This window comes from Amia ocellicauda, chromosome 7, assembly GCF_036373705.1.
Source record: "Amia ocellicauda isolate fAmiCal2 chromosome 7, fAmiCal2.hap1, whole genome shotgun sequence".
NCBI lineage: Eukaryota > Metazoa > Chordata > Actinopteri > Amiiformes > Amiidae > Amia > Amia ocellicauda.
Genome location: NC_089856.1, coordinates 34,582,363 through 34,603,120, shown reverse-complemented (window position 1 = coordinate 34,603,120; position 20,758 = coordinate 34,582,363). Strand labels below are relative to the sequence as shown.

The 20,758-nt window shown below is 36.6% G+C and overlaps 1 protein-coding gene across 3 annotated transcripts in view; it reads right to left on the bottom strand.

The window, feature by feature from the left end:
* Positions 1–20,758, bottom strand: part of rsrc1 (arginine/serine-rich coiled-coil 1) — a 111,199-nt gene that overhangs the window by 88,475 nt on the left and 1,966 nt on the right. For all 3 annotated transcript variants that reach the window (XM_066709339.1, XM_066709338.1, XM_066709341.1), the window contains exons 2-4: positions 19,980–20,147; positions 17,795–17,923; positions 3,927–4,100 (exon numbers count right to left, since the gene is read on the bottom strand). In XM_066709339.1, coding sequence (XP_066565436.1) covers positions 3,927–4,100; positions 17,795–17,923; positions 19,980–20,140 — 464 coding nt within the window. In that variant the 5' untranslated portion in view covers positions 20,141–20,147. The remainder of the gene's footprint in view (positions 1–3,926; positions 4,101–17,794; positions 17,924–19,979; positions 20,148–20,758) is intronic.

Here is a 20,758-nt window from a genome sequence, read left to right as displayed (position 1 = left end):
CCACTCCAAATTTTCCCCTTTTCCCACGTGACCCTTGTCAAGTCTAACAAGTGTAGTGGAGTGTCAAAGGCACACTTCTTTCTTTCCAATCAAACATTTACCCTTTGCCATTGGTGAAAGGCAACAAGATCTCTTTACAATGTCTCGTCTTTTTCAATAAATTTTGCATGAAAACACGTTACCCAAGCACAAAGTTGCCTGCTGTCATACTAGAAGTGTGATAAATGTTTAATGAAAACAACACCACACAGCTTGGTGTCAGACAACAGCTATCATACAGACTTGCTTTGATCTAACCAGACACTTTAAAGGGGTTCAGAGCATGCTTCATGCTGCAGAACTCTGTAACCTGTATGCAAATAAGGTGAAATTAGCATAATGACTTCCTGCTGCAAGGAGAAGAAAAGGGGAATAGAGAATGACAGTCAATGAATGTATGATTGCTGTCAAACTCCAAAACTCTGACACTTCCGTCTCATGCGCAATGTATGCATCCATGCAGATGATAAATGGTGACAAAACTACAGTCACCAAAACTCCCAGAACTGAGACAGCAATAACCATCAACCAGAAACAATTTTGCATTGACTTTGATCTTACTGACATAACAAAAGGTGAGGTTAGGAGTCAACCATTTTCAGGAATTTCACGAACTCTTTCAGGAATATAATTATCAATTTATTTTTTTCTCCTAACAAAGTATGACACAGAGCCGCCAGAAGAACTTAGCTTATGTGATTCAGTCCCGACAGGTACACATCTCTTTATGGATAGAGATGCATTTAAAGCCAGCCACTAAGATACACTTTGATTGACTTGCCTTTGCAGAAAATCGACTCCTCATCACATAAATGCTATACTAATGGTTTTGAGCATGCACCAAGCGCTACTGCACTGCCTTTCTGGTAGATTACGACCAAGCTATAAATACAGAGACAAGGTCTTCTGTTCATTTTAATTTTGTTACACAGCTTTCTTAAATTAGAAATTATTGAATACACTGCTCAAGTTCAGAGAATGGTTATTATATTCCCACTTCCTTTAGGAGACCCCAGTCAGTGTCATGGGAGAAGTAGGATAGTGTGCTCTCTAACACACTGGTCCTACAGGAACACTTTTCCATTAAATGCATTTTCATCCTCCCCTTTCTAAATCTCTGAAAGAGATTAGAATTTACACATTAAAATAAATCTTAATATAACAGCCCCTGACATGAGTTTCTACATTCCAATGGAAAATAACCCAGGTTCAAATAAATCAATTAATTAATAAATAAAATATGAACATTTCAAGTGAAGCTACAACATTCCATTAGACGATTTTAAATTTAATTAAAATCATGAATGGTTTACTCTCCCCCTTTGTTTCCCTTAAATGCATTACAATATTTTGCACATTTTACGATCATCTAACAGTATACATGGAACGGAACTGAACTGAACTCCGCCAGGCTGCATCATCACTTTTAATTGAAATTGAGTTTACACAAGGTATCGTTTCAAGTCAAGCATGTGTCTGTCATTTACGGAAATTCACCGTAAATATTTTAAATGTCTCAAACCTCTACAGGATGATGCTTGCATGCACTAAATACAAGGCTTTGAGCAGATTCATATTTGATACATGTTATCACCTAGAAGGGTCTAAATTAAAGCAATAATATTATTATATATGGTACATACTTATAAAAAGCATATGAATGTAAGGATTCACACAACTGGAATGATTTCTGTATGTTAAATGGACTGTGTGTATACATGTTCGCATTGGCAAAGCTTGAGCATTCCAAGTTCCGTTTATGATTTAATTTTGCCAGCATGTATTGGGCACTTAAAATAGAAATACATTCTGCCTCTAATTTCTCCAGTTTTCCTGTAAGAGTTTCCCATGGACGCAGGGGCTGCAAACTTTAAAAGTTTAAAACATGGATCATATTGCTTCGCTGCTAGAAACAGGGTTACCAGAAACCTTTTCCCTTCGATCATGACTTCAACATTAAGTGAAAGTGGTAGCACATAAACATCTTGTAAATTAATGTTGGTTATTACAAGAGTGAAAAAAATATATAATAAACAGGCTTTTACATGCATGAGGTTTAGCAGTAAGTCATAATTACTTCATTGGTTTATACTAATGGCTTTAGTTGAAGTTGATAAAAAAATAAAATAAAAAAAAAAGGGGTTAATTATAAATGCGGCTCCACTTAAGCTCTCCGCCAACAAAAATGTCATAATTACAGGCCTCAACCCGTGGAAGGATCTGGATGTGCACTAGAGCTAAAGGGTACAAAAATAACGGCTTTGCCATTCGTGAGGATATCATGTAATTATTTCACAGCTGGATATTTCACTTCCTTGTACAACTAATTGTGCGTAATAAAATAAATAATTTAAAGTTGTCCGGTAGGAAGGAAAATGTGAATACATTAAAATAAATAAATACAACACCTAATAGGTTTACCCCAGTGCTATAATTACTGAAGTGTAATGGGACACAGAAGAACTCTGAATAGGGTATCCCTGCAATGCCACATGACTGAGCTTCTCAGACAGGTTGTATACATCAGCCTATTCTGACCACAGTACACAAGGTTGGCTTCCTATAATAACTTCCACAATGGGAATCACTATAATGAATGCAGCAATGAATCACTCAAATGAATTTAGGGCATAACAGAACCACCAGAGAGAAGTATGGCCTCATGACCAGAGTTAACACGCACCTTCCGCCACAATTAAATGAGTTTGTCGACCTCAGCTTGGATTTCTTCGGACATTAGTTCTGATCATGACTAAACACCACAATATGACGCAATTGAGAATCCTTGTAGACAGATTCGAAAGGAGACCGAGAGGCCCAGGATGGTCCCTCTCGAGGATTTCAATTATATACTTTGTTGTCAGGAAGCAGTCACTCATCCATCGCTCATGTGCCATTTGATTTAAAGAAACAGCAGAGAATCTCCATCATTCATGACCTCCACAATTACTCTCTCATTTAACACAACAACAAAGATAAAAAATTAAGGTTTACTTCTAGTCATCTCCACCATTTACAATAAGGCAACATCGTATTGCTTATATGATACAGCACACTGATTTGTTATTTATTTTTCCATTGCTGCAAGGTCTATTTTCTCTATTTGCTATCTTGTTCGATGCTCTGTATATGCAAAGCCTCCCTGGCATAACAAAAATGGTTACATAAAAAAAAAAGGCCAGTTCTCACATTCCTACACAAGCTTCCACTAATGCATAAGGTCACTCACAAGAATAATGATTTTTATCAAGGTAATTAAGGAATAAGAAAATGTGCAAGGTATTGAGTTATTGAGGTGGTCTATTTTATTTACTCAGTAGATATCAATATGAAAAGTATCATAACCCCATACCCCCCCAAAAAATAAAAAAATAAATCAATAAATATCATTTTGAAATCAAGCATAATAAAGAACTGAAATAATTTCATTACTTTTCCAATATATACCGAGTCACTCATGACAAGTGAGAGAGAAGAAAAGGTAGATTCTTTTGGCAAAATTGAGGCACGTCTGTCATAATGATTGACACCTTCCCAGCTCCTTATAGTGACCGGAGAATTGCATTACGCAGTAGTGATGTGTAGAACAGGGAGCGAAGCACGCAGAGCACTATAAAGCCCTGACCAAGTTAAATCTTTGCTTTCATATAATGCACCTGTTCCAAGGACACACACATTAACAGGCGAAAACTTTCTTAATCTTGTATTGGCAAACTTGGAAACAAAGACGAATTAAAAATACAAATAAGCTGTGATCTGCTGGCTCTCCCATGTGAAGTATTATACCTAATCAACTTAGCTTTTCTGTAAGAAGCATATTCTTCTGTCTTGCTGGATTATTGGTTGGGGAAGAGTATGTTCAGTGGCATTAGGACATAATCGTTTACCCTTGTTTGTCATGCCGAGCCTCCTTCTCCTTTCCTCGGTCTCGGTCCCTCCCTTTGTCCTTGTCCCGGTTCTTCCTGCGGCTGCCCTCCCGGGTCTTGCTGTGGCTGCGGCTCCTCTTGCGGCTGGACCTCCCGCTGCTGCGACTCTTGGAGCGGCGGTGACGAGAGCGTGACCTGGGGGGGGGACAGCACAACACCACCATGCTTAGTGTGATTTCAAAAGAACACCAGCACGGTCCACAACAGTCCAGCAACTCAGTACTACTTTTTGGATCAAAGCATTCAAACAATCATCAGCTAGATTCCTTCAGTAGTCAAAGTGGCTCATAAGGCCAAGGTCTAACCCTTCAGCCTTCAACATGCCTGGATGGGATTCTACTTCATCACAGGGTAAGAGATCTACAGCATGCAACTGTAGCAACTAGGGGGAGAGGGATCTTGTTTAAGGTTATACCTGCAGTGTCTTCATCGAGCAATGGAACAAATACCCCCCTTTGGTAATGGAGTCATAACCACGACTCCAATCTTGCAACACAGACTAGAGTATTCCTGAATCCATGTAACATTCACATATTGTTTTTATCCAAAGGCCACAAGCTGTAAATATTCATGAAGCCTTTCAAAACTGCACTGCAACTACACTTCACTGAAAGCCATCTGAATTATTCAGCATTCATAGTAAAATCTTGCTTACAAAACAAGTTTTTGATAAACCTTTATTTATTTATTTGTTGGCTGTTTTATTAACATAAAAACAGGTCATAAGACAGGTCAAACAAAACAAAACAAAAATTTTTTAAAACGAATTATTGGTCATACAAACTCCATGTAAATGTCACAATTCCTGTACATGAATACAAGTGACCTGTGAACCTGCCAACTGAGAAGTTTATGTTTGATGAAAACAAGGCATGAACATTATTGCGTTAAGGGACATTAAGGGATTCAGAACTCATTTTCTCATTATTATCTATAGGCTAGTTGTTTTAGCACTGGTCAGCTATCGAGAAGCTAAATACACAATCAGAAACTGATTGACTAAACAGAAGGGGGTAATTAGGGGCTGCTCTGTATAACTAAATGTAAAAGCTATCGATTCTGACAAACAGCTATGCCATATGCAGGGATTTACAGGGCCACTTATGAATTTGACCTCCAGTTTTTTGGAAGATTTGACACTCAACCAAGAGCTGTCAAGCAGGACTGCTCACAATTATTTATTCACGCTTCTATTGATTTAGATAAGTAATTTTCAATATGGTCCTTAATGAAAAAGGGGAAAGGTACAAGGAAGCAAAATGTCAAACTAAACAGTACGATATATTGATGCGCCTTGGATGATGGGTGAAGTTACGCGGTCAGCTTGAAGCTTATTGAAAAATATGACACTTACATTGCTTGTTATTGAATTATCATCTGCGGTTATGCTATAAAGATGTCTCTATACAAGGTTCAGCCTTTCATCATAAGAATTGTTACCAGCAATTAAAAAATGTTCAAAGTGCTAATACAAACATTCACCATACTGTTGTTTGTTCAAGACGTTATGGTTCTTTCAACAAAGATTTCAAAAATGCAGTTAAAAAAAAAAAAATAGCTTCAAATTTAATATTCCAGGACATCCAAGGGATCTATCAGATGGTGGAGTGGTTTGAAACAGCAGACAACCAGACCACCCTCTTACCTGGGATGCAGGACTGAAACTCAGCTTGTGTCTCCGGCTCATTTTAGACCTGGGTCTCAATTTGTGGTGTTACAGATTTAAAACTACAGGGGGGGCACTTAAGGTCACCACTGAGGCAAAGAGTAAACAAGCATTGGCACTGTGGCCATCTCCCCTGAACCCGCCCGAGGCACACTAGGCTGGCCCTCACATTACACATGGATGAAGAGAGAGCAGAAATGCTGAGTTAGCACCAGTTGGCCACTCCACTGTCACGGTGTCTGTGGCTCCACCCTCTGGGGTGTAAAGGAGGAGAGAAAGGGGGCGGGTGTTCCCAGCACTGTAAAGATGAGCGCTTCCTGCCAACTACCCAGACAGGCACCGTGCTGACAGGGAGTAAACCCTGGCAAGCAAGACAAGTGTCAGGGAGTCCAGGGCTCCTGGAGCTCTGATACACGTCACAATCAGGTCGGTCATGCTCATTGTGAGCAGCTGCTGAAAATGAACCAGCATAATGCAAACTAGAAACAAACACCATAACGCTTGCCAAGCATAGTGAACATATTCATGGTAAGAGGAGAGGAGGGAAATAAACAACAAAAACTGCATAAAGAAAGTGTTTCCATGCTGTAAGAAGCATTACAAAATATCACTACCATGCCACCAATGTGGGAAGAAAGGAACAACCTTCAGTGATGTGTCGATTTAGAAATGCAGTCTACTTGTTTTGTTATTAGTCTTGCATTGCAGTGAAACTCAAAGATCCACAATGAGGACAGATAACATGTAAACCTGCAGTAATGATGCACAAAGGGCAGACATGTAGTAAGTAAAAGGCTTGACTGAATTAAGAGCACATTCAGTCATTATGCAGGGGTTGAAATAGATACTAGCAACAAACTGCAAATATATTCCGGCTGAATCTTTTTTTTTTTTTTTTTTTTTTTTAAAGTGGTAATGTAAACATATAGTTAGTCTTCTCTCATTGAACCTAGGGCAAACCTCAGACCATGTTGTGTGAAATAGGCTATTGCATATGTACTGAATGATTAATTGAAATGCATCCATTATTGTTATTTTTTGGGTAACACACAAACGTAGCTGCCTTTGTGTAGTACACAACAGTACGGTACCAAGCAAACCTAATAAATAGTAAATCTGTTTATGTTTTTTAGGCAAGTACACTCCTGGGTAAGTAACAAATTAAATTTACAGTGTTAATAGAGTGCGGGAATGCAGTTAAATGTCAATTTCATTACTGAAACGTTCCCCTTAGAGAATTATTAGCTAATTTAAGGCTGGAGTAAATTTGTTAAGGCGAACAGCACAGATAAACAGTTTTCTATATTTCTGTTTAACATTTTTTTTTTTTTTTTTTTTTTTTTTTTATCTCTTAAGGGAATGTCTCCCTATGGCCCGAACATATTTTCATTTCTATTAAAGGCTAACCATTTTTCAGCCAATCCATTAAATCTTCCTAGCACTATTGGCTGGGGCAATTTTCTCAGTGAATTATCAATAAAGTAATTACTGCTGTGCAGACACCACCTTATCTCTCATGACCCCCCACATGCATGGATATGATCCCTAACCAAAACCCGTTTGGATAATTATATCGCTGGGTATAAAGGTGGATTGTGTATCGTTATCTTTCTATATTATATTTCTGCTAACACGTTTTCATAGAAAATCATACATTAATGGTAGCTATATGATACTAGTTGCGCTGGAAAAAGGATAAACTTAATGTTGTGTGCCTACTGGAATAAAGATCTTGATAATTTCATTATTTATACTGTTGAAACTACTGTGACATTCTTTTTCTTTACTTTTCCACAAGGGATAAATTTGAAATTAGTATCAAAAATCATTAAAAAAAAATATGCAAGTATGCTTCTGTATATATTTAATTATAGCAAATGTCATTATATTACAGTAAAATAAAAACAATATAACAAGCTGAATAATTTGATACAACTAAATTCAGGTACTTGAAATCTTTACCACAGAAGACAGCAAATATAAATAGATAGATACACATATGTGTACAATTCAAACAAAACAAAAATATCTGCAGTGAAATCTGAAGTAACACCTAATTTAACAACAACCCCACCGGATCAAAAGCAAAGTGACACAAAATGCATTACTTGCCTAAACAAGCTCTCAGGCTGATGATCTTGCCTGCTGTAACTCAGAATTTGTGTTATGAACAGCATGAAATATAAAAAATAAAAAAAGTGGCTTCATTATACCCAGTGAAATCTTCCAAAAAACGTGCACATGGCTTGCGAACAAGCTTTACAAACCTAGTTAAAAGCATTTTACATAAAACTTACAAACTACCTTGGTGGAATAATGCACATTTTGCTGGCAAGCCAGACAACTCCTATCCACACAAACAGCTGTTACTTTCTAGCTGAATGTAATGCAAATATGTTAAGTATCCAGAATGTATTACTTTTGAGTGCTCTTCAAACATAAAGCAGACATAAGTTTAATTCATGATATTCCTTTAATTATGAGAGATGTTGAAATGATCATCCAAGCTGTTTCCTCATTCCAAGTGGAGATACATTATCTGGCGTTTCAATTTCCACAAATAGTCTGAATAATTACAGTCACCCATAGCAAATAATCATGCTACACAAGATAATCAGATAGGTTTAATATGAATGCTTCTTCAAAAGTACACAATTAAAATTCTGAATATGTATACTATTAGAGAATTTTCTAAAATTAATAAATATATGCATATATACATAAAGTGCAGGAAGCTCAAGCTAGAAAAACTAGCAGCAGACATGGTGCCCACCCACCCAGGCAAAGGTTAAGTCATTTAGTCAAGTTCAAAGATCTTCAAAGGCTTCTCAGATCCACATAAACCCATATGTTAACAAACTTCTGAGAAAACACCATTTCGTTGCAATCTGGCATTTTGTGATAGCCCGCACAGATGACAAACCTCACTCGACAGAGAGCAAGTAACCCTAAAGCACAAATATCAAATCTCACAAGTGTCCAGTAGTTGAAAAGAAAGTTGTTACTTTAAAATGCATTAGTACTTTTGTCAACTCACTATAGTCCAAAGCGGGAAAATAAGTGGGGGGGAGTTGGGGGTGGTTTTGGGGGTGGATGGGGAAAGGAAAAAAAAAAAAAAAAAAACTCAAGGTCAACTGCAGGTTACTACCCGAAAAAGTGCTAACTAGCTAATTTCTTCACAGGTAATCAACTGAAATTTAAAGAAGAGGATCAAAATTAGCTGTCCTGAATTTAGCAGCTGCTCAATTCGCATAATTACTTAAACCAGAGCCATCTGTACAAGGAGAGCTAAAGGACTGAACAAACAAGCAGGTTTAAGAATAAGTTTCAGAAATGTGTTTTTAATTAGCAGGTGTGCTCTTAGGCTACATCATTTTTTTTTATAAATGTATATTTATGAAGTGGTACCAGATCTGAAGACTTTCCTTAACAGCATTTTATTGTTTAAATGTGGACTGTTATGCTGTGTGCGTAAGTGATTTAAAACCTCACAACTCTAGTATAAGAAAAATCATAAACGCTGAAAGAAAACATGTGCAAAACTGTAAAACTAGAGAGAATGCACGACACAAAACAGATACACATACCATCACCAAAAGGAAACTACACTTAATTAAATATATACTACATCTGGAATATTGGACTAATAAAATGAGAAACTATTAATTTTCATTGATCCAAGGAAATGAAGTCAGTGCTTTTTGATAAGACGAGAAGTATTAGGTGAAGCAGAATATCTTTGTCTAAAGGCAGAGGTGCTGAACAAAATGTCTTATGAGGGGGAAAAAGGAGTGGTATCTTCCGTGTTTGTTTCTTTGGTACATCAGCCAGATACTGTGCTAAGGTAGGGTAATGTAAATTGTTATACTTTGATTTAGATACCAGATTTTACTACAATGCCATGTGTAAACTCTTCCAAAAAAAAATGAAATCAAAAAATGTACTGATTTTCATCAGTTGGCATGTCGTGTGCCCCACTGGTGAGCGATAACAGCCTAATAATGCTTAAGGCTAGCTTCAAACAGCATCTCATTTCTCTCCAAGTCAAGGCTTGGAGTTCACAAAAATGTTATTGTACATGCAGAAAGCAAATCACAAACTTTTTGAAATGTGTATCTGAGGCAAGAAAATATAGATGTATGATGGTATTAAAATGATAACTTACATATACAGATCCACAAATTGAAACAAATACACTGTCCACACACACACACACACACACACACACACACACAGTATGAAGTAATTCAGTTAAGGGACACTAAAAGCCATGGATAAACTCATTCATTTTCAAAGCACTTCTTTTCAAACTCTCTCCTTGCAGCATCAAAATTATTTGAGCTATTTCCACAATGAATTACATCAGTTTGGTACATCTCCTTTGCCTCCAGCCATTCCCATCCCACTACTGACAAGAATACAGTATACTCCAGCTTGTACTAGTGACCCTCATGTGTTATATAAAGTGAGAAGACAATGCTGGCAGACAATTGATGCTGACTTTTAAACAGTGGCCAAAGTAATATCTGCAATAGGGCCCAATTTCTACTACCACTAATGAACTTTCAATATTCTCATCTCATCTTTTTTTTTCTTAAAAAATGCAAACTTTTTTCCAGTGTCTATAATGCTGATGGAAACTGGCAGCATTGTAGAGATGGAGAATTCAAGAAAACTGAGAAAGTAAAGTGTTTCATTAATTTCAAAGTGTGATTCCAATTCTTTGAAGAGGTACACAATTCCAATGTTTTTATTAGTATTTTTTAAATTAAATATTACATCAATAATTAGAACCACATTCTTCCAACAAAAAGGACATACCAAATCTTTCAGTTTATTAGCCTACAATTTGCTTTACTGCTGTTCTGTTAAACCAGTGGAATGACATTTGTACATTGACAAAATCCCACAGATGGCTTTGATTAGGACTCAACCAGACAACTTGTCTTTTGTAGGGTCTTCAAGACAGGCACTTAACAAGATGTCAACTCAAATCTATCTTAATGCAGTTTAGAAACAGAAATATGGAACACCTTAAATCTGCTATGTCTGTAACACATACACCAGGCAATTAATAACAGACCTTTAAACAGTACTGGAAAGAGAATAAAATAAATAAATAATAATAATATTTATTTATGAATGAATATTTAAATACAAAATGCTGCAATACTGCTACTGCTAACTCTACTAGTTAAAGACTGGCCTTGTAGAGATATACATCTGTCAGCAGCAGAAATACAGATCACTGTAACGATCAGTGTTCTAGAAAATTTAACTATTCTATTGGATTGCTTCTTAATGCATAAGGACTGATTCCTCAGAGATTTTCTTAAAAGCCCTAAATAAGAAGTTTGTCCTTGGCTATAAAGTTTCACTCAACGTCAAATCAAAAGCAGAGCAGACAAATGTGTTGAAACATACTTCAGTGTTAAAAGTAACCAACATGAGGAGCTGGCCTGAGTCTATAAGGAAGGGACATGGGGTGAGGATTTTTCAAGAACTGGATATTTGGATTCCATCAACTACTACAATGTCATAAAAAGTGACAATGATGAAAGAATATTGTGTCATATGGCAATCTAAACAGGGTGAAAGATGCAATTATTTTGCTAATTGTAAATGAACGCTGTCAAGTAGCTTCAAAAAAGCCAAACTTCGCTCAAACTACTTCAGGTTTTGACCTCTGCATAAGCAAACACATTTCAAATTGGAGCCCACCAAAATTGATCAATGGTGCCAGTCAAGGCCAGCCCGTACCTCAAGCTTTTTCCCTTTATCACATGGCCCTAAGGATTGTTAAATGAACGCTAAAATGGCTACAAACAGCTCAATGACAACACAGAGTCCTGCCAATTAGAAATAATTAGGCAGTCATTTTGGTGGCAAGTCTTTTTAAGTGCATATATAATGATGCAATGATGCTTATTAGCCAGCTCATTTCAGCTATGCTCAAACAGTCCAAAATAATTATGTGGTGATCACAAAGCCTTGCACATCTCTGTACTTCACCTTAATGCATTTAAAAAATCCACTTCATTACCTTCAGTAATTAATCCTCCATTAATTGCAGGAAAAACCCAGTTTACCGTGCTTCGTTTCTAATTATCATCTTATAAATAGTTATGGTTCTAATTAATGTGTTCATTAGGCTGAATATTTTTCTCAAAGCTTTGCTCAGAGCAAAGGTTCAGCTTTTCCCTCAGAAGCCTAACCAGCCATAAGGTGAGGCCATTTTGGTTGCATTTGCTTTTATTTTACTACATTCAACCTCCTAATTGGCATTTAAAACCCAATTTGGAGAAACTTCAAGAAGCTTAAATAGAAAAAGTAGGAAGGAGAGATTCATTTTGTATTCCTTTTCTAATTTTGAGCTCACTTTCCAACAAACAGAACTTTTAATATGATAAAATCGCATTTACTGTAATATATAAAGCAAGTGATTTTTTTTATAGACCTCTTTCACTGCTTAATGATTTTGACCGACATGAACTGATATCAAAATAGCATGTTTTAAGCACTGTGCTAGAAAGTATTACACTTAAAAATGTAATGATGTCTTCATTCAAATTTTTAAGTTATTATATTCCTAGTGTACAGCCAAAAAGGTTAAACCAAAGCCCTAACACTTGACACATTTCGATCATGCTAAAGGTCAGCATATAATAAGCATCATTATTATTTACAGTTTTATTTGGTCTGATGTTTAATGATGTATGATTTGAGTTATAATGGTTGCTTGTGAATGCAAACACTTCCTTTGCACAAACTCAAAAAGAAATACATTATTTTTAATGTTAAGCTCCCTTCAGTCTTCCACTTTTTTCCTATGCTGCATGTAAAAATGAAAAACCATTGCACTGCCTGACGATGAAGCCTGTTCCCTTCATTTAATTGTCTAGTCCTGCCACCTTTACAGTGTTTCAAAGTTATGAGTTGAGTTATAAATACAACGATTATTACAAAAATTGACGGATTGCTCAGTATAAAATTAAAATGTGCTACCTTAAAAAAATACCATGTTTGTTCTGTTTTGCGTTCAACAAATGCCAAAACAAACAGAAGTTAAAAGTAGTATTTCAGATACTAAATAGCATCACTTTAAACTGCTACATTCTTGACGACTGAAAAATTACTTCAGAAAGGAATTGTTTTGTTTGGAATTCTGCTTGATAAATTAAATACGGTGTAGATACTCAGAAGAGCATCTCTGTCTCACAGTGCAGACTTTTACACAGCATGGGATCTCTTCTGATTTGTGTTGTGGTTTGATAAAGTGTGGCATTTTAAGGTTACTGAAGAGACAAAAGATCATGATAAAATAGTTTTGAAAAAGATCAAGAAAATGACTATCGATAGTAACAATATAGCAGACAAATACAACCAACTTGAAGAAAACACAAACATAATTATTTAGAGTGTAGCTAAATACAGTACATATCCAGAAAGGCATTACATCAGTAAAAATACACTTTTTCTGGAAATCAGGTTTAGAGTAAAGTTTTGCAAAGTGTTAGCTGAGCATGGTTACACTTGGGGGAAGCTGTACTGTATTTGTGAGCTGGCAGAGATGGGAAATGAGAAGCTTTGTTTGAGGTAGAAGGGGAAACACAGCAGTGTAGATAAAAGACAAAGGTATTCCAGAAGATGGAAGGCTTGGCCTTTGAAAGGGTTAACAAACATCATTCCACACTGCCAATGTTACACCGGAAACAGCCTGATAAACACCTAGTGCCAGCTTAAGGCGAAACAAATACTTTGCAAGTTTAAGCATATGAAGTATATAAACGTATATGCAGCCCTTGTTTAGGAGGACAATGGGGAAATCCTGTGCTATTTCAAGTAGGCCTACATTGTTCCCTCAGTACAGGGGCAGCACATAAGAGAATTGTGTCTGACTTTAGGCTGGTCTTAAGCTCTTGCCTCAACAAAGTTAAAGGATGAGAAAAGTTTATTTGCTGTGAGCCTTATGGAGCAAAACTGATGTACAAGTGGAGCCCTCCATCACTACTTCATGTTGCACAACACCTGAGGAAAAAATGAAACAACCATTTTTCATTCATACAACTTTGACACCTGCTGTCTAATAAGGCCTAACATGAAGCCTAATGAGAAGCATATTATCCCTGTTTGGCCCCCCAAGCCCATGCAAAATAAAAAAATAATTGGCATATATCCACACCTTTTCCCCTCCACCTTGCTTCTTACTGCAAGGGTCATACTTGTTAACCTTTCAAGTGTAAAAAGCAGGACAGAAATAATTTGATAACAGATTTATCACACCTGTTTCATTCCAATGTAAATATTAAATAAATAAAAAAAAACACACAGAAGAGTACTAACAAGAACAAAATGCTTCTCTCACTGCAATACAAATACAAGGCCTCAAGCTTCCCATTACTGCACATGTAAAAGCCCCACTAACCTCTTAACCACTAACATAAGCTCTTCAAAATTTCTTGTCTTCAGGTTATACAGAAGTTATTGTAAAACCTTGCAGATTTTTTATTTCTTTTCATTATTATTACTGTAAAAAAAGTATAATCAAATTAGATGCATCCTTCTTTTGAGACAGCCTTTAAGTTAATAATAAAAAAAAAAAAAAAAAAAAAAAAAAAAGCTCACGCATGCAAAATGAAAATTGTGCATATTGCAGGAATAATTCCGACACATGCAGGGGTATATATTTCAGTGAGGCGCACGAGCCGTGTCTCAGGCCAGAGATTGGATTAACAGCGCTTCTGATCACAGCTCCAAATATCAGTTTTCAAAAATGTTATTCACGGAGGTGATTTCTAGCATGTGAAGCCAAAAGTAACAAATAACACAAACTGTCATAGTGACACCACCATAACGCTATTCAGGCCCAAACAGAATGCAATTATTCTCTATAAAACACGTTGCCTTTTTGTATTAATCAAAGGTGAAATTGCACAATTACCATGGCAGACAAAACAAAGTGTACAGCGCTATATATTCCAAGGTAGTGTTTCACGATGTAACAAGGCTGGAGGTCTGACTTAGACTTCTGCCTGCACAAATTGGGACAATCATTAATCAAAGGGAATAAACACTGACTAATGCTCAATCAGTTACCCCTGCTTATGTTACATTCCTGCAGTGTTCGGCGAGCAGTGCGTAGGTTCTATAGAAGATACCGAAACAATGAGGAATAGTAAGCAACCTGGATTCCAAGCACTATTTTCACACAAAGGAATTCAAAGGTAATATTCAAACCAAAACTGTCCTAATCTTCTCCCAGCAATATTTTCATGCCAGCGTTATTATTCTCATTTCGCAGAATAATATCCATACTCCAGGGCCATTTTCCCTCTCATCTTCTAGATCTTGCATGCTTGCATTGAGATTCCCTTCTTCATATCCTGTCATGGTATCAATCACTGCCTCCTGTCCACTCAATCCACTTTTGATTTATCAGCCTCCGTCGTCGTGGACTCCATAACTCGACCCAAACCATTTTAACAAGACATTGACAAATAGCACCCGGGATCACATCAACCTGTTCCACTTAGTAAACTAAGAAACAGTAAGTATGACATCCCTGCATAAGTATTCCGTTCTATTCCCCTAGCTGATGTATATTAATGAGAAAACGCTATTTCAAACTCTTCTTCCACGTCCATGGTCTAATGTGATAAAATTTGAAAATGGGATGATTATCTTGATATTGCCATGTGTGCAGTTATTATAATAACAACAAAAACATGATTTAAAGAAATTAAGGCATTAAGGTTTTTCCACACCTGTGAAGTACCCTGTATTCCTTGAATTACTATTAAATTCCCTTAAATGTAATACCAATGTGCACTAATTTCCTGGTGCAGTACAGTGTTACGCTGAACATTTCAGTTGCATTTTTTATTTTATTTATTTATTTTTAAGATCTGTTGATTACAAAAAGCCTCCCTCTTAATCAAACTACTTCAAATGCAGATGAAGGAGATAGGAGAACTATCATTTTAAATTGTGGCTTCAATTTGAGATGGTAATACTATTTGGTGATTTTAATCATCAATATCACAACTAAACAGAAAACTTCGGTTGCACAAAAAAAACCTGAAGGAAAAATAAAGGGTCCTAAAACCCAATTATAACAGCCTGATGAAGTCCATAAAGCTCCTATTAGCCCCTTTTATCTCCAATGGTTTAATGAAGATATTAAAACACTCTTTGTGATTAAAATTATTCATCTGATTCCTACAGCCATACACAAGTAAACAAGCCTTTGCATAAATTACAAATTAATTTTCTATAGTTCTAAAGGATTGAACAACATAGTTTACTAGTTAATTTGCACGGATTTGCAATGTTAATGACAGTAGTTTCAATTATACATTGATAGACGCAGTATTCCTGTTATGCACAAGAAGGGCACAAAAACATGCTGTAAAATAATAATAATAATAATAATAATAATAATAATAATAATAATAATAATAATGTTGGGTAGATAATATCCTTTTTCTCATTCTCTCTGAAGGGATTTATGGCAAAAACAGAAATGTGCTTAAACCTCAGGCTTTATATGCATTTCATTAAAACATTAAATAATAATAGTAGGTAAAGTGCTGAGGGAAAAAGTAAAAGCCCAAACAAAGGTCAAAAGAAGGTACCAAATGACAAAATACGGCATAATCACTTCAGTCATAATCAGAGTTGTCAATGTATCGGATTGGGATGCAGACTGCAGTTCAAACACTGATGTTAGTTTCAAATGTAACCCAGCAGTACAAATGGAGGCCTCTTGTGATTAACAATTAGCCTAATTCATTGGGTACCTCAGCTTGTAAAGAGTTAAAAAATAAAAATGGTAATCCAGGAAAATAAAGAAGAGGAAAAAAGATGAAGGAGAAAGAAAGAACAGTTGCATGCTGGAAATGAAATGCAGCTTAAAATCTTACCAACAAAAACAAACAAGTATATATACACACACATCTACATTAATATCGATAACAACACAGATGCATACATATGTTTCTGACGTCTAATTGAAATATGTCTGCTTCACTTTCTACCGCCTCTCCTTTACAAGAGTTTGGGCTCGAACTAATTCAAAGGCCATCATCGCAAAACCATTTACGATCCCTGCCACTTATTAAGGCATGTTGAACTGGGTTATTTTGCCAACGTATGTGTGCAATAGGTTTCCTTAAACTCGTGCAGATAGAAAAATACAGTTACTGTAAAAGTTATGCATTCACAAAAGAAAAAGATATATATATTTTTTTCTTTTAAAGACAGTGGGAAGAAAAGCCATAACATTCTATGAAGATCATATTGTTGTTTTATTAACCTGAAACAGACCACTGTTGAAGATATATTGTTACATATAATAAAGTGAGTTAGACTTGCTGGTGTATCTGAAACTGGTCCATTGAATTACCTGTGTGCCAAAAAGAATTCACCTGTGGTTACTGCAGTGTCACGTAAAGGTCGCTTAAAGAAATGAAAGGGAACAAACACCTTATTCACTTACACTGCTTGGGCAGACCGGAGTGGCTGCCCTGTTACACAACTAAATCTGTCTCATCTGGACTATATTCCTGTGGGGTGGGGGGGGATTTTATTTTAATCTATATATACATTCTGTAATATGTGATAATATTCAATAGTGTCTTTCATGATATTTGCACAACATTGTGCTTAGAAAAGTTAATTCTAACTCACTAAGTTTTGTAGCCCTACAGAATTAATTTGGGGGTTAAATCTATAAACCTGCTTAACCTAGATTGAGCTTCTTTTGCTTGCAAACTGTATTTACGTTAGGCGAGGGGGCTGGCGAAATGCAAGACCTCAAAGAAGTCCCTTACATGTAGAGTTAACACCTCCACAATTACCCCTGGTGTGTCCGTCATTCAATGAAATGGTCTGAGTTTTATCTCCCTGAAATTAAGAGGAAAGCAGGTGACATGTCTTTCATTTCAAACCACTGCAAATTCATCACCAAGGAGTACTACTGATACCCAGTCTTGAAATAGTTGATCTTCATTTTCTACTAAGTGAGATCAGTGCAGCTTGAATACAAAGATGAACCCTTAATGAACTCATTAGCTGCCCCGCACAAAACAATTCAATCACAGTGGTTCATCTGAACTGGCTTTGACGATCTACATTATCATATACAGGAAAAATTAGAATGTACCTTCTGTTTCGGCTCCTTGAGCTAGATCTCCGAGACTTGTAAAACTTGCTCCGGTCAGGAGACCTGCTTCGGCTGTTTCTTTTCTTCCGGGACTCATAAGAGGAACTACTGCTGGACCGCCGTCTGCGTCTAAAATATTTACAAGCCACATAGATTAATGGATGCACTTCTAATTGAGTATAGTAATTCAGGGTCACCCAAACAGCATCAATGTCTAGATTACTATGAGTCATCGAACTATGTTTAGCAACTGGTTACTTCTTGCAAGGCGAAAGTCTGTACAAATTAAAGGTTGATGTTTATTTCATCTCTTCCAGCACTTTCTGCAGCTCAGTTTTCACAGAAAATCTGCTTTCTATATGGCATTTTATTTTGCTAAATTTAGCGGAGTCAGGCTGTGTGTTGCTAATATCATTACTTGCCTTGTTATTTCTACATCTAATACTGGCTCCTTTCCTTCCATATCCATCGCTTTAATATTGGTGGCTCTTAAGGCAGTTTGTATTTATGCTTTTGTTTTGAGAGTGAAAGAGCAGAAACAAAACAACGTTTAGGAAAATGCATCAATTTACCACAGCCTTTCATTTAACGCTTTATGAAGTTAGATGTTCTTTTAATCTAGTTTTCTAGTTTGTAACTTTATCCCGTTTCTCAACTGTTCAAAAAACAGACAGATTGCTATTATATAGCAGAGATCATTTGTGGGAGATTTTAAATGTAAGTGTTCTTCTGACTGTAGACAGCTTGAGTAATATTCATTAATAAAACAGTTTTTCAAACCTTCATATCTGTTTAGCACAAAAAAAAAAACAGACTTTCCCAGTGGGAGTACACCATACAGAGAGAAAAAACATTACAAGTAATACAGACATGAGACTATCAAAACAAATTTGTTCCACTTACACAAGCATGAGGACATTAGTATTCTTTAAATGGATTGTCAATCCTAGCTCATGAAATATGTTCCACAGTCCTAACTTAGGTACTTCACATTGTTTGACAGAGAAGAAGATTTCATGTTTTGAACTTCAATGCGCGTTGATAACATAATAAATAGCTCACAAAGTCAAGAAACATGAAAGGCTGCCTGTCTCTACACTGAAGGCTTTGGGTGGTTTTCCAATACCTTAAGGCTGTTGTACCGGCTGCCTTGAACTGAACGTAGGTAGGGGAACCTTTACCATCTGCATTTTGATATGAGAGCTGTGTTTTGGCAAGGAGAACACAACATGTGACCTTTTTATCTCCTTGAACTACAAATATTATATTTCAAAATGTAAATACTGTAGAAGGGTGAGTGATGAGTCATTTTTTTCCTAAACTGGAGGATGCAACAGAACATTCTGATAGATTTGCATTTAATACATTCCTGGAACAAAAAAAGTGAATCAACCATTCACAAAGCAGGCAACAGAGAACTTCTGGGTGTCAAATATGTAAATGAACTGTAAAATCCACTGGTTCCACAGTGCTCTCCCTGGAACAACAAATGATTTTCCATTGGATATAAATGGTCTCTGACCAGTGATTATAAATTATTAAGGAGTGCAATGCTAATGTAAACAGCTGAGAAGGGGATGTGAAAGGCAGACATGAGGAGGGACATGGAAAGCATTTAAGTGTTACAAATTCAGCATGCTATTCGAGGACTGGACAACGGATTACCCAAACAACAGGAAGAGCAGAATTCATTTTAAACTGCTGTGGTCACCATCTTCTCTCACCTGTGAGTCAGAATGGATCACATTCACTGATGCATTCAAATGCAGTATTACCTAATGCTCTGCATCTCCTTTCCATCCCAAGCCTGCCCAACATGTCTGTCCAAATGGTACTTATAATATAAATATTTCAACTAAAAGAAAATTATTAACTCATTTAGACTTTGATGTTGTAAGAAGTGTGCAGAGATTAAAAGCCTCACATAACTGCTCAAGTACACACAATGCATCTCTGACTGGTCCTCTTGCGGTTGTTACACAGCTGCTTCCACGAACAGATTTTTAAATACATTATTTAATAAATACAGTCTTATATATGAGAAACATCACAAAAACAATACAAGAACAACAACAAGAATACGAGATACAATGTGTCAAATTAGATACATAAGAAACATGTTCAGTGAATTGAAAATGCAGAGGTTATGCTAAGAGCCCTCGGGTATCTAAAAGCACAGCTGTACCTCTTGTCTCTGCTGCGGGACCTGGACTTGGTCTTGCGGCCCGACTTCTTCCGGCTGCTCACCCGGCTCCCAGAGGAGCTGCTGGAGGACGAGCGCCGCCGATGCTTCTTCTTCCTGTGGCTGCGGCTCTCCTCCTCGCTGTCCGAGGAGCGGCGGCCCATCGCCAACCTGCACACCAACACACACAAGCGTTATTCATCTGCACCGTGGAACAGGCCTCTCAAGGAAGAGGGTGCACAAGTGGTCAGATCCCACATCACAGCTGCATCGCCTGGCTTTCATTCCTCCTGACCTCAGTTACTAAATGGGCCAAATGTAATTCTTCCCTGCACTCACAGGTACCAAACCCTTCAATCAAGAGTATCTTTTAAAGGGTCAGCTACTGAAAAGCTCAAAAAATATAAAAATATCAAAAGTAGCCGACGGATTAGGTGTGAATAAAAATAATAATAAAAAAAAATAAAAACCCTGCTGGATGGATTCTGACACTCTACTTCAAACTCAGACAACTACACCACTGAAACAATTTAATGTAAAATAATACCAGAGACCTTCTAATGCCGCCGAAGGACTGAAGAATAAAATTCTTTCCAGCAACAGAAACTTGTCAAAGTCTAAGCAAATATTTTAACAGGTAACTCAATGTGTCATATACATTTATCATAATGAGCTTCTTTTTTCATTGAATTCACCATTATCTAAAACAAGAAAAAAAAATGATATAATGATAATTCTTGCCCTGTAGGACTATAAGAAGTAGATCTGAACATAGCCTAGAT